The 15,580-nt window shown below is 35.8% G+C and overlaps 1 protein-coding gene across 1 annotated transcript; it reads right to left on the reverse strand.

The window, feature by feature from the left end:
• Positions 1-2,296: 2,296 nt before the first annotated feature.
• LOC110708711 (glycine-rich domain-containing protein 1-like) lies at positions 2,297-9,353 on the reverse strand. The gene is made up of 8 exons (XM_021886911.1): positions 8,971-9,353; positions 7,699-7,819; positions 7,179-7,604; positions 5,565-5,846; positions 4,063-4,583; positions 3,466-3,593; positions 3,210-3,361; positions 2,297-3,107 (listed from the first exon to the last, which is right to left on the reverse strand). Exons 1-8 carry the CDS (start codon positions 9,162-9,164, stop codon positions 2,586-2,588), a joined length of 2,346 nt encoding a protein of 781 aa, XP_021742603.1. The 5' UTR covers positions 9,165-9,353; the 3' UTR covers positions 2,297-2,585.
• Between the last annotated feature and the right edge of the window lie 6,227 nt (positions 9,354-15,580).

Genomic DNA, 15,580 nt, shown 5'->3' on the forward strand with positions numbered 1-15,580 from the left:
TGATCTTCATTATGCTTTTCCTGTGATAGGAGGGACACTCCTATATCTTACTGTGTAACTACTTTATAATTAATCATATATATATATATATATATATATATATATAGGGGAAGGCTCTCGTGAGAATTTTTCTTATGTGAGAACACTCTTTATGTTCTAAATTTTTACTCGTATGTTCTAAATTTTAAATATGATGTTCTAAACTTTTCTTTAAGTGTTCTAAATTAAATTAAATATTCTAATTTAGTACTCACATGTTCTAAACCATAAATTAATTAAGTTTGATGTCATAAATTTTAAATAACTTGTTCCAAAATTTTAACTTATATGTTTTAAATTTTAAAACGTGTGTTCTATTTTTTTACTCGTATGTTCTAAATTCTTTACTCACACTTTCTAAATTTTTATTCACATGTTTATAATCTTAAATCAGATGTCTAAATTTTACTCATATGTTTAAAATTTCATAAAGCAAATTTTATAAATTTTTAATCACTTGTTCTAATTCTTAAATAAGATGTTCTAAACATATTACTCACATAAATGTTCTAAATTATTACTCATATGTTCAAAATTTTAATTTAAGTCACATGTTCTAAATTTTAGCTCGCATGTTCTAAATTTTAACTCACATGTTCTAAAATTTTACTCACATGTTCTAAATTTTAAATCAGTTCTCATATAAGTATGAATTCTCACATATGAACCTATTCTCACCGGATCCCTCCCATATATATATATATATATTATTGTAGTGTTAGAGCAAGGCCTTAATTAGGGGAGTATTATCAGTTCATCTCCAATCGCATACGCATATTCGCATGTTCACCTATCACGACACTCCTTTGCTTATCACCTTGCTGAGATCATTGCATGTGTAAGTGTACTGACAGTTCTTCTTCCCGCTAATATTTTATTGTTTTTTTTTTTTTTGACACTAGTATTACTATGTACTTCATATATCTTTGTTTTAGCTTATTTTGTTAAAGATAGTATAAATTATCTCAAAATAGTGTTGGTGGACCGACTCAAATTAATTATTAATCAAACGATAAGTCGAATTTAAACGCAGTTATTATCTACATACAGTTTTGTTTTCGATTTGTACGGTAATTCTTCCTTCACATGCATTTTAAGATTCTCAACCACTAATCTTAGTTAATTTTGTTTTAAGGGATTCAATTAAATAATTGCAATTTTAATCATCAAAATATAAATTGATAATCTAGTACTCCCAAGTCCCAACGGTTAAGTTTGGGCCAGTTTAAATTTTACTATCACTGACTTGGTCTAGACTAGTACTCCAATTTAGTTTTATTAAATTGGCAATCAATTTTTGATTCCAAACGCATTTGTGTATTACTCTAAGAATATTAAATATATAACTCTAAGAATTAACATTAATAACCTAAATTTGAATTCAAAAAAATAAATTCATTTTTCCAATCAACTTTAAATAATTTCAAGTTGTCAACACAAAACAAATTAGTCACATGTAAAGACTTTTTAGCAAAACCAAGCACATGCTCAATTGCACCTCTTTATTAGGGCTATCTTGTCCAATAAACCCAATCTCAACGTGATCGCTGATACAATATGCAAGGATGCGTGCCAAGGATTAGCAAATGATAAATCAATTGAAAATTTAGATTACTTATCGCGTTATCAATTAGAAAACCAACTTCAAATGGGCAGAGCCAGAGTATTGTGGAGAAATTGAAGGTCATTGGGCTTTACATTAACGTTTGAGAGGTCTTAGATTCAAATAGAACCTTGAACCATAAATTCAAAACATCTGGAAAAAACATCTTGATCAAGCACCAGTTGTGGACCGATCAAACTAGTAGCTAAGTGAGGGAGTTTAAAGACATAACAGTTATGCACAAAAAAGTACATATCAGTGGCAATTTTGTAAGTAAAAACAAATTGAAAGTGCTACTAAAAGTTAAAAAAGTAATACAGGACTAAACATTTTCTAAAATACTTTTCACGCTGCCATTAATACTGAACACCTGTCAGTAATACTACTGGATAGTAACAGTAGTACTATTGAGAGGTGAAAAAGTTTGTTATGTAAAATTAGTTGTGCATGACTATTATGCATTACAACTTCCTCGTAGCTAAGCTAACCTTAGAAAAAACACTTAGCTACTCCTCGAAGATAATCGCTTTTAGAGACTACATCATGTTTACACAGCTACACTAACAACAAAGCCCCTCTTCTTCATCATTAATCACAATACAGTGAATTTGAAACTTCTTCACGTTTACATCTATAGATCAACATTATTCACTATTCTCCTCTCCAAGAGTTTTTTGTGGATTCATTCATATATCTACGAAAAACACATAATAAGGTTACCAATTAAGGTTTCACACATTAATAAAGGTACGATTAACGTCTTAAACTTTATTCGACTTTCAAGTTTTAGTAATGTTTCCAATTTTTCACATATTATACAACTCCAAAGTCCAAAGCCGTATGTACAAATTGTACAACCATGCTCATAATAAATCCCCTCTCTTTTTTCCACGGAAGCTCAATCAATAATTGGTTAGAAAATCAAAATCAAATCTTGTTTTTTTTATGAGATAATACCTCTCTTGTACAATTTTTCACCACCTTCAGCCACAGAAAAGTTTGGTTGATTCAAAATGTGCTCAGCCCCAGGATCATATCCTAAAACAGCCTTAGCATTCCAATACCAAGGCTGAAGGTGCGGCGATGGAAGTGAAGAGGTAGAGCACGACGAAGGATGAAGTATGACAGAACCCCAATCTTTCTCCCCTAGCCTGACCTCCTTCAATCTTCTCCGTATCAACAATCCCCCCACATCTTCCTTCCTCATCTCTGAAACACTTCTGAGTATAGCAAGGGACAGTAACAGCACGAAAACAGCGTCTTCTTCAGGTGACAGCTCTAAGGCCAAAAGCTTCCAGTTCATAAGAGCAGTAGCTTTTCCATTCAGGTTCTCATCAGAGAACCTAACAACGGTCACAAACCCTTCTTCTTCTTCATCTTCTACTTGATCTCCTTCTGTTTTACGTAGTTTTCTCTCTTCCTTACTCACCTCATATTGCATTTTCCGGCCCTTCAATAACTTAACCTGTAAAACATGCTAATAGGTTGAGATCACAATGATGATTCACTGAAGTCATGACCAATATTTGCTCAAGAATAGATTAGGATGATTATCCTCAAGCCTTACATAAGAGTCAGAATTTTGGGTAAGAGTAAGGCTTAGCGTTTCTAAGGAAGATGTCGATTCCCACTGCACTGTCAGTTCGTCTCCAGTTGAGAAGCACCAAGAAATTACCCCATCTGATATCTCTTTAGGCTGTGCTGTTCCTACCACTTTATCTGCATTTATTTGCAAAGTCTGGAATATTAAGACTTAAGATAGTGATTGTGCTTTTAACTTAAACAATACATTTGAAAGAAACGTGGATGCAGAGAGGGCGTACCAGGGGCTTTCCCAATTGCAGAGCCTGCCACATAAGACCAAGGACCTTCGCGTATCTCAATAATCCGGTCTTCCCATTTCACTGTCTCCGGTGATTCAGCCCCTCTTCTCCAAAATCCTCCACCAATTCTGTACAAGAGGTGCAATTTCATTTAGCAGATCACAATGTTGTCAGAGATTCAGAGTGCCAAATACTTGCAGGAACATATTATAATATGTACAGGCTAGTCTGGCTTTAAATAATAAGGCTTAACCGACCTCTTTCGTGTTGTACCATCATTTATACAGTCAGCCTACTATAAACTTGAGCAGAACTCAGTTTAAGTCTGTTTACTGGATTAACTCAGACTTGGTTGAAATCCTGCCTAAATTTAAACACCTTTTATGCTCCTATGAACGAAGAGGTTGGTATATAATATGAGCCTGACTAGCTAGTTTTTTCGCATATACAAATCTGATCTCTACAATAAGTGCATGAACATGATTGCTAAACAGCTCATGATATGGGAGATGTTTAATATAAATGGTCTCATTGGCTAAAATGATGACTGAAAACAAAACAATAAGATGCTACTTTTTTTGAGAAGTGATGACTCACCTTATACGAACCACAAAGCATTCTCTTCCTGCATGGTCCAAAACAGTCCGAGACAACCATCTCCCTTCCTGAGGTCGATACTGATTTAGCTTAAGCATTACATCAGAGATCATAGCACCAGAATCATCACTCGAACGATCAGGGACACATTTCAACAGGTATGGTGCTTGAACAGGAGGAGTAATTGAAGTGAAAACCCTTAATTTCTGATCAACTTCACTTCCAAATGCAAGAGAAGGTGCACGAAGTAACTCATTCCACGAAAATGAGACATTGTCCAGCAAACCAGTGCCCGTGAAACAAAGGTTCCCTGGATGGCGAAGCTCAAGGCTAATCCCCCTGGTTCCAAACTCGGAATAGAAATGCCATGCTTTTTGCCATGAATCAGGAGCAAAACTCCAAATGGGTTTGTCAAACTTAAGTTCTTTGTGACATCTAAACATTCTTAGGCGCAAGAACTCGCGTGTCTTTTCTGCTTGTGTTGCATCCATATGTGATCTCAGCCTAACAAATACACATACCTGATCTCCAAAAGCAGAATTCAAGTTAACACCAAGGCTTAAAACTGAGTACACAAGACTTTCAGATGTAATTAATGTAAAGACTTGCCCAAAGTTTTACATACACAATAGAAGTAAAATGTTGGAGTTCATTTTAGTTATTTTAAGTTTGATGATACAGTTACAATATATATAATCAGTCATCACAAAGAAATCAATCTGTCTCAACATCGCCTAACTAGTTTAAACCAGAAGTCAGCGTAGAATGTAAGAGAACCAAGCGTCTGATTAATTCCAATAGTAAACATGCCTTCAAGATCTTGGGCATATGATACAGGGGAGAAACCAGGGGTGTCTAGTATAGGCTGTCTAATAGTACATGTAATATAGTGTTGGATTATTATTAAAGAAAATATTAGCTTAGTGTGCTACAGAGATCAAGTACTATGTAAATGTTACTAAGCAATTAAGCTGGTGATTTTGCCAAGCTAAATATACTTCTCCCTAAATAAGACCTCTATATTTGGCTTCCTAATCAAAAGTTTCTGGCTTCGTCACTGATTATTTATGTAGTCAAGGCATCTCACTATAGCTAGTCTATAATTAGTTGGCAATATGGTCACCATCTCAAGAAGACATCAGCAACTAGGATGTTTAATTAGGACGATAACCTAACTTCCAAACTGTCCTGCTCAATTGAGCTTCTATGACCAACAATCCACCATCTATGCCAACCGGCTTACTTTATTTCCCACTTCAAAAACTATAATAGATCAGTTCATTAAGCTTTTTGTTAAACAATCTATACAATATAAAAAACTAGCATGATTGTGGAAGTTGAAAATGACGACAAAGCATGCATAGAATCACAATGAATAAGATTCGATGATCTCATGATGTACAATAAACCATTATTAATTAGAGCAAGTTGCTAATAAATAAACCTTGGTAGTAATAATGAATGTATATTAGTGGTAAAGTAGTTTTCAACACACAACTAACCTCTAGTAAGAATCTTGGGTGCAATGACTTGTATTTAATATTAACATCTGAGTCTGAAACCGCCCAGAAGACCGAGGTTTGGACAGCATTAATACCGCCTTGCAAATCAACGACTAGTCTGCCCCCAGCTTTCTCATATGGCTGATCAAAACTGGCCTCCCAAAGCTTCTTTGTTTCCTCTATGTCTTCCTCGTTCACTGAATGATCCCATGGGCCCAACACCCTCAGCAGCAGCTCATCTTCCATGTGCTTCGTGTCAGCTGCATATACCGTTGGGTAGCTCTAGTTCATGTAAATTTTATATTTGGGACAAATGAGAGCTTGACTATAGTAAATCACAGACATTTTTAGGGCAATTTCTACAAGTTTAGGCAATTTTGCTAAAAAAGGTGGACTTTTGAATATATCAAATTGACTCTTTAGAAAGAGTTCTTCAACAACATCCCAAAAACAGTTATCCAATATTAAACCCCCACAAGTCCACAACCTCCCATCAAATCAAAAGCAGCTGAACGGTATGCATGATATTGGCAAATCCTAGTCATAGACAACAACACCGTGCCAACTTACCAAATCTTTTTCATTGTTCTTTGACTAGGCTGTGATACTGATCTCATCCTTACAATACTAGTCAAGGAAATTTAAGTACTCAATTATCCCAAAAAAAAAAATTGTTCACTTTGATTTTACTTGAGCTTGAATATTAAGAAATTAAGTACAACAAAAGGGAGGACATCGTTATCATTGGCTATATCGAACAATAGCATGGGACACGTCAAAATAGAATGGTAGACAGTACAATATATTTGGGATAGACGCACTATTCTACAACACGAGTAATCATATTCATTCATGGAGTTTCCTCTTTCACAAGCTAGACATCCAGTGTTCTTAGAAAGATAAAAACTACATATCATAGGACGTCTTTTTACTAATAATCTAAAAAGCAATGGATGACAACAGATTTCAAACCCAATTTTCTAGTGTGACCACATGAAAATTAAATTGAAGTAGATGGTGCAGCTGATGTAAGGCTTTGTGACACAGCTTGTAGGACCATCCAACCACATATAAATGATCCTTGAATTGTTTTTTTAGTATCTTAGTAAGATTGCTCATTCCATTAAACTTAATTATTGAGGATTATAATATAGGATCATGCACTACCAATCTACCATGTTGCCTCATCAGTTGAAAGAATCTTAACTTAACTATGGACAGATTAACCTGTCTACTAGTTAGATCTTATGATTCTCAGGAGTTAGAATACTATTAACGTATTTTCACTTATTTAATCTACATTTTCCTGAACTGAACTTATATAAACTCATTATAACTTAATTAAGCTGTCAGTTAGAGTTGAGTAGGCCCCTGTTTTTCCTTATCTAAATTGATTATTCCTAAACATACTTATCTTAAAGTAGATATAATCATATAAGGTCAATAGAGCAGGGCCTCAATTACAAGATTCGGTAATCCTAATCCTAGCTACTACACAAAATAAATCTAGAGAGCTCTAAGATCAATATCATTTAATTTCGACCAAAATTCTTAAGAAAAAAAAACAATGTTGAAAGGTGCCAACTTATGGTGGACCTAAACATAGAAACTAACCTGATGAGTTAGCCACATGAGCAAGATATCAACAGTGGGGACCAAAACGCATGAACATCCATTACCATCACCATCGCCACCACCATCATTTTGTTGAGTTACCACCAATTGTAAGAATTTCTTGTATCTCCTCATTGCTGCAACTAAGTACACTAATTCTCCCATATAAGGCTCCTTAAAAAACTTGTCATATACACTTTTTTGTTTCCTCATTTCACTCATAAACATTTCCACATTACCACTTCTTTTCTCTTCTTCCAAACACTCTTCACATTCTATTTCATTCTCAAATGCCTCATTAGTGTACCTCTTTGTCCATATGTCCCTACACATATTAACAGCATACTCTTCGTTCTCCTCATCGAAAATTGTGGCCTTACCTATCACCTTTGAGAACCGCGTTAAGCAGTAATCTCTATAATGTACCTGTCCCAATACGTAGCGTTTTGCACTTTAGTATGTAGGATGGTACAAACAAAATCTTCCCAGTTAAAACCAATTTATGTAGAAATGTAGTTACCGGATTAAGAGTGTGACAATACCAAACCCATTCAATATCAAACGGAGGGAGAATCATAGGTGGTCGTTGGTTCGGCCCAACCATTAGATCAGATATTAATGGCATCCACAGCTCCTCATACCTAACCAAAAACGGTTACAATGTCACTACATTTTTCTAGTGTAGAGAGAGTCGTAAAGACCAGATATTAAGGCAATATTACATTATTATTATTATTATGTGTTACAACATAACTACTATGTCCCAAGTTTTGTATTCTTACTAAACTTAAATCCTATTTGTCACCCGGAAACTTTAATCAAAGAAAACTAATTTTTACGGATTAAAACTTAACACTATAACGATCTTGAATTTGACGTGATTGGAACATCAACTAATTTTTGTTCACACACGAAACAATATTAAAGAAAAAACATCATTTTCAAAGTGATTGATGGGAGTCACACTTCAATATAGGACCAAGTAACTTTCAATTATCATAAATAATATCCACAAGACTTTAACATAATCAATAATTGCACTAAATGCATCAATAACATTATCATGGCCAAACATATCCAGCCAAAAGCTGAACATCTTAGTATATACAAATACAATTCAATGTCTTTTTAACTAAACTATTATTATAAGAGCTGATAATTATTCATTGGCCCACGAATTATTGATAATGTTTTATATCAAATTGCTCAATAGATGACACGAAACCCAATTAAAGGGGATTCAATTTCTTTTTTTGTTTTGTTTTTTTTTTTAACTTCAATGGTGCATAATTTTACTAACTTTTAAGTTTTAATTAACTACGTACTGTAAATTGTAAAATACGTGTAACAAATGTTGTACTAGCTAACATGCCTAACAATAAACAATCTGTCTTTACAAATAAAGACTTGGCCGTATTATATTTGGTGTTAGTGCATTGGCATTATTATGATGGATTATTATACCCATATAGTACAGTTCTAATTTTGTTCCGGAATTAATTGTCGTGTATACTACTCATGTTACAATGTTTAGATTTCATTTCGGCCAACAGATTAACCTAACTAATACCAGTAAAGAATAAAGTTGAATATTCTCCTCATAAATTTTGGATATATTTTTAAGTGAATATTAACACATGTGTGAGGTATGGTATACCATATAAATGTTGATCAAATGAAATACTCTTCGTTCACAGGGTTTCATAACAGTAACATACTCTTAAATAATGCGACAACAATTACTATACTCCGTACGTACAACAACAATAGACAAGAGAGGAGTAGAAAAAACCTGCGAATGGCTTCGACGAGAGTGGAGGGATGGTGAAGCCAATCAGAGTCAGCCACGTAACGGAGGAACTTGAGGTTGCGTCTAGCAGCAGAGACTAGATCTAAGGTGACTAGGATAGCTTCTTCTTCAGAAATTAAACTGCTGATACTCCTTGTTGAAGGGTACTCTGAATTGGTGCCATTAATATCCGACATTTTTAACCTATGAAATTAATGAAGAGAGAGAAAGAGAGATTATGGGAGGAGAGAGAAAGGGGGGATTTGGAGGGAGGAGAGGGATGTGGTGATGTAGGAGACTGAATGAATAAATCAATGAGGAGAGTTGTGTTTTAATAACACGTGTTAAAGTGGATTTTTATTATAAGAGAGATTGAATCACTAGAAATAATATGATGATTCCACGACTTTGATCATCGTACTATCTCAATGTTTTTTAATTACAACTTTAGGGTGTTACTAGCTCGTGCGACGCACGGTTTGTTTGAATTTTTAAAATAATTTTTTTTATACATATATATATATATATATATATATTTTTTTTTAAGGTAAGAAAAAGGAAAGAATTAGGACCCCCTCCTCACGAGGGGCGATCCTAAAGCATCTGAGGTGAGACTAGGGTATAAAGCTGAAGAGGTACAAAATGGAATATCCAAATTGTCAGGGACAATATGCCCAACATTTGCTATCCAATCTGCCGCTCTATTTGCTTCTCTGTAGACATGCCGGAGTTCCCAATGGGGTAATCTGTGAATTAAGATCTTGATATCTTCTATAATGTGATCAATTTGCCATGGGGTCGACCAAATACCGTTTACTGCGTTGACAACTAGGAGGTTGTCCCCTTCAATGTGAAGATTTTGTATTCCTTGTTGGAGGGCGAGAATGATTCCCTTGTGGAGGCCAAAAGCTTCAGCGACGAAGACGTTGGTGGTTCCAAGGTTGAAAGCTTGTGCTGCAATGGGTGTACCTTCACTATCTCTGATGATGACTCCTGCTGATGCTGAGTTGTTTTTTACCGAACCGTCGAAGTTGAGTTTGAAAAAATTGAGAGGAGGTGCCTCCCATGCAACCAATTAAGTTTTGGGTGGTTTGGGTGAGGTAGATGATAGGTTTGGGATCTCTGCATTGGAGACCCCGAGCTTAAAGAGGTATCTATGAGAATACGATAATTCCACTCTTCAAACGCAAATTGCGCTCGGTGGAAGGTTCTAGAGATGCTAAAAATCTCATTCTTGAAAATAATAGAGTTTCGTTCCTTCCAGATACTCCATAAAAGGAAAATAAATCTTCGGAGGGCGGAGTTGTTTTTCCAAAGCATAGATAATGTCGTTATCAAGTCTGTGGGTGGGAGTGTACCAGGAAACCAGTTTTGAGTTAAAGTGTTGTTCCAAATTTCTTTGGCCTTATCACAAGTAAGAAATAAGTGGTCGTGAGATTCCGGATAGGCGGAACAAAAGGTGCAATGATTGAAAGGAATAATCTTTCTTTTATAAAGGATGTCTCTAACTCCAAGACTATTATGCATTATTTGCCATAAGAAAATTTGGAGTTTAGGTGGGATGTCCAATTTCCATATCCAACGATGGGGCCATTTTACAGAATTTGGCTCTAAATCATGTGTTATCCATGTAGCCGACTTCACTGAAAAATTTCCCGAAGGCGTAGGGCCCCATACTGGTGTGTCAGACATTTGAGAGTTAGGTAAGGGAATGCCGATGATTAGATGTACAATATAATTCGGTAATAAAGAACAAAGCTTTTGTTTATTCCAAGTTCGGTCGGGGAGAATAAAGTTTGCAACCTTTAAGTTAATGTTGACTTGGTGGCCTTGTAACTCTAAGGCTTTTAGGAGACTCTTGTTCATCACCCAGTTGTCTAGCCAGAAATAAATGTCATTGCCATTGCCAATTTTCCAACGAAGGCCTTTGCGCATAATTTCCCTCTGAGCAAGAACGGTTTTCCATGTATGTGAGTCTTTAGGTTGACGATGATAGTAAAAAAAAAAGAGGAGCTATGGAGATATTTCTCTTTTATAAGTTTAACCCAAAGATTAGTAGGGTCTGAAAGAATCTTCCAACCTAACTTAGCGAGGAATGCTTGATTTAAGGGAAAGGTTCGCCTTAAACCTAGGCCGCCATGGTTCTTGGGTTTGCAAAATTTATTCCATGCTACTAGAGGGGTACCATTTTTTTCTTTTTGCTGCCTCCAAAAGAAATTTCTATGGAAGGAGTCTAGATTTTTCGCCATATCAGTGGGAAGAAGAGAAGATAGCCAATGTAGGATGGAAGGGCTTCTAGATTACTTTGGATTAAAGTATGGCGACCTGCTTTAGAGAGGTAATTGGCTTCCCAAGAGTTTATTCGTTGTTTGGTGCTATCAAGCACTCTCTTAAAATCTTTTTTCATAGGGTAATAAGAGCTAAAAAAGACCCCTAAATATCTTCCGAGAGAGGACTTGGGAGTCATGTTGAAATGGGGCTGCAAGGGCAGTGCGACAACTATTTGTAATTTGACGTGAAAAAATTATTGACGATTTATGGAAGTTAATTAGTTGACCAGAGGAGGAGCAGAATTCATCTAGTATTCTCTTTAAGTTATTACAAGCCGACGTTGTAGCTTTACATAAAACTATGTTGTCATCTGCAAAAAGGAGGCATGGAATATTAAAAAAGCGAGGAGCAATTTTGAACCCGATCCCTGATTTATTTTTTTGGCTTTCTAGGGATAATTTTCTGATTAGAACTTCCATGCATAAGATAAACAGATACGGAGAGAGGGGGTCCCCTTGTCTTAGCCCTCTTGAAGGCTTGAACCATTTTGTAGTTTCTCCATTGATTTTGAGAGAATATGACACTTTGGTGACACATTCCTGGATCCAATGAATCCATTTCAAAGGAAATCCAAAACATTTAAGGGTTTCCCACAAAAAATCTCATTCAATCCTATCATATGCTTTTTCCATGTCTAGTTTTAGTGCACACCAACCCGTCTTATTTTTTGATTTATGGAAGGTGTTAAGTATTTCTTGTACTATAAGGATGTTGTCATGTATCGAGCGATCGGGGGTAAAAGCATTTTGTAAGGGGCTGACCGACTTTTTTAGAATCGGACATAGACGACTAACCATGATTTTTGATATGGCTTTGTAGATTGTATTTACCAGGCTAATTGGCCGGAAATGATTTGGGGTTTCTGGGATATCTACCTTCGGTATTAAGGTAATAATAGTGTGGTTCACAAAGGGAGGAAGCTGCCCATACGAGAAAAAACTCTAAATCGCTATAGTGATGTCATTCTCAACTATTGGCCAGTAGGCTTGGAAAAACCTAGCCCCAAAGCCATCTGATCCGGGGGATTTATTGGGGTTCATATCAAAAAAGGCTCTTTTTATATCTTCTTTAGAGATTGGGCTTAGGAGGGTGTTGCAATCATCTGATGAAACGATTGGTTCAATGAACGAAAGATCAATTTGTCGAATAGTTGGTGAATTAGAACTGAATCTGTATTTGAAGGATTCTAGGAGAAGATTGTGGATTTCCTCCCTAGATTCTACCCAAATGTCATCTGTATTTTTTAATCTATAAATTGTATTAAGAGCTATCCTTTTACGTATTTTATTATGAAAGAATCTTGTATTCCTATCACCTTGCGTAAGCCAATTTTTCCTAGAAAGGGCACCCCGATGTCGTTGTCTAAAAAGTAGAAGTTTCTCTCTTTGGCGCAACATTCTATTCATATGACTTACTAAGATCGGGTTAAAAGGTTGTATGTGTAACGCTTTTTCGAGGTCCTTTATTTTTTCTGAATTAAGTATGAGCTTATTATTATTGTTCCCATATCTTTTTTGTGCCCATTGTTTTAATTCGACCTTTGTACGAGACAATTTTTGTTGAATTCTGTAGAACCTTGATCCTTGAATTGGTGATGGCCACGTTTTTTTTACGATTGCAAGAGCATCGGCCTCAAGAGTCCAATGGTTTTGGAATCGAAAGGGTCGATGGGGCACAATTTGATCATTATAATGAGAATCATAAATTAGAGGGGCATGATCTGATATTGTAAAGACATCAAATTTTATGTGACTCCGCGGGAAAATTCGAAGGAGATCATTACTACAGACTGCTCTATCAAGTTTTTCATATATAACTCTGTTATTGCCACATTGCTTCCATGAAAAAGAATTTTGGGTACTAGGAATGTCTATTGCATGGGTATTTGCTATAAAATTAGGTAGGCGTTGTAATTGGTGTGGAAGAAATGGTCTTCCGCCAATTTTATCATTTACACACAACATTTCATTAAAGTCTCCTAGAATAATCCAAGGCATAGTAATATTTGAGCTAAATGAATTAAGGAAATCCCAAAAATCATTTTTATCAGACTCTTGAGCTGGACCGTAAATGCCACTTATTAACAATTCGCAGTTTAAAGGTTTTAAAATAATATTTAAGTGGGCACACCTTTCTGTCAAGGTAGTTTGATTAATACTGATTTTATCAATATTCCAACAGACCCAAATGCCACCCGAATGACCATTTGGTTCAATAACAAACGTGTGATCAAAATGTAAAGATTTTAATATTCTCTTACTATTAGCAGTATTCATCATTGTTTCCAAGACAAATATTATGTCTGGCTTATGTTTATTTTTTAAAAATATTAGTTCGGCCAAAGCCTCAGGTCTTTTCCCACCTCGTATATTCCAGCATAAAATTTTCATAATGATAATGTATGATCATGTAAGAGGGCCTTTGCCGCATTAGATTCATCGCGAGTGTCAAGCACTCGATTCCATTGGGGGTTTGCAGCCCCGATTCTATAATATAAACTATTACAAGGATACATTTTCGTGAGAAAAATAATATAAGACACAATAAAAATTTCCAGAAAATTTTTACTGGAAATAAGATCATTAAGTCGAAAGCTTCTTTCCAGTAGAAATTTGCAACAATCCACCTCTATATTTTGGCATGACCTGTGCTAAAAAGAGCAAAATACATAAGTGCACCACTGTATACACAATTCATATAAAAAATTACTAGAATAATCAGTGTTAGTATAAGAGAAACAACATAAAGATAGACCCTCATTCCCATGGAAAAAAATATTCCATGGCTCATCCTTGGGACAAGGCATCCAAGGGTAACTACAAAGGGCCGCCCCCCTCAAAACTCCTGCAATCAGTCTCCTGAACCAAGATAACATGGTGTGACAATAAAGGGGAGTAAAGAGAAAAAGGGTCCTTTGCTGCTGCCAGCAAGAAAGCATAGCATAGCAACAATAAGACTTAATACAACCTGTAACCAAACCCAACATAGGAAGACCAGCTGAACATATTAAAGGAGGGTGCAAGGTTTGAGAATTATAAAACCACAAACCCCAAGGGAGCAACTTATTATTATACAGAAGAAATAAGAGCAAAAATAATGCTGAATAAATAATATTCCAATGGAAAACACTTAATAGTACCATAGTAGCAGTAAAAGTAAATTGCAAAAGGACTGAACACATAATCCGGTAATGCAAGAGAGGGTAAACTAAATAGAGACGTTGCATTAGCTTAAAGAAAATGAAATTACAAAAGAAAGGATCAGCATGATAATTAGCAAGATAGCGTAGGCTGAACCTTAATAGGAAATAGATAATGAAAAGAAAATAAACATTACATACGAAATTAGTAAAATAAAGAGCTAGTAGCTGGAATCTCAGACCCAAAAAGCAGCACACATAGCCTAGAGACTTAATCATAATTCATAACAGAAGTAGGTGAACCCACATCCCCATCATCACGTTTCCTCCTTTTAGAATTTTCAGACTTGTTAGTGTCACAGGAAAAAGAAGCAGTCATGTCAGCATCGAAATTTATCTCGGGGCTATGGTGGATAACCCCTAAAGCATTGAAGAAAGCATCATCTAGATCATCCTCATCATCAACAAAAGACTCTTTTTCTGGAACAGGAGGATTAAGAGTGATTTTTTCTCCTGTGGAAACCTGAAACTCACCCAAAGAAGCAAAAGCATTACTGATGGGAACAGTAGCTACCTCCCCATGATTTGAAGAAGAATAAGGGGACTGATTGAAGTTGGTAGGGTTAGGATTAGGAGAGTAGACAGTGTTGTTAAACCTAGAGAAATGGCTAGTAAAAGCACCTCTCCCACTTTTCCCACCCCTGCTGAAAAATCTAAGTCTAGCACGACGTTGTGGCTTGACATGTATCCAGTCAGAGTGAGGTAGAGGGGCTTGTTCACCCTGGTGGTCCAGATTGCTAGCCTCAAGCTGAGCCACTATGAGTTCAAGAGAAGGAGAAGGCTTTTTAGGACAAGCCTTCAAGGTGTGGTCTTTATTTCCACACAAGGTCGGGGCAGACTTCATGAACACCCTCATAAGAAAGATAAAAAATTTTGTTTCGCTCACCGATATGCATAGAGAGAGTACAAGGGACATGTTTAGAAATATCTATATTAAGACAGACCCTAGCAAACTGAGCTTTATCATCATTTCTTAGAGTATACTCATCAAACTTGATTAGAGTACCTATGTTAGAAGTCAGTGAAACACAATGATCCCAAGTCCAATACTCAGTGGGAAGAAAAGGGATTTTAACCCACTGA

The sequence above is a fragment of the Chenopodium quinoa genome, unplaced genomic scaffold, assembly GCF_001683475.1.
Source record: "Chenopodium quinoa cultivar QQ74 unplaced genomic scaffold, ASM168347v1, whole genome shotgun sequence".
Classification (NCBI taxonomy): Eukaryota; Viridiplantae; Streptophyta; class Magnoliopsida; order Caryophyllales; family Amaranthaceae; genus Chenopodium; species Chenopodium quinoa.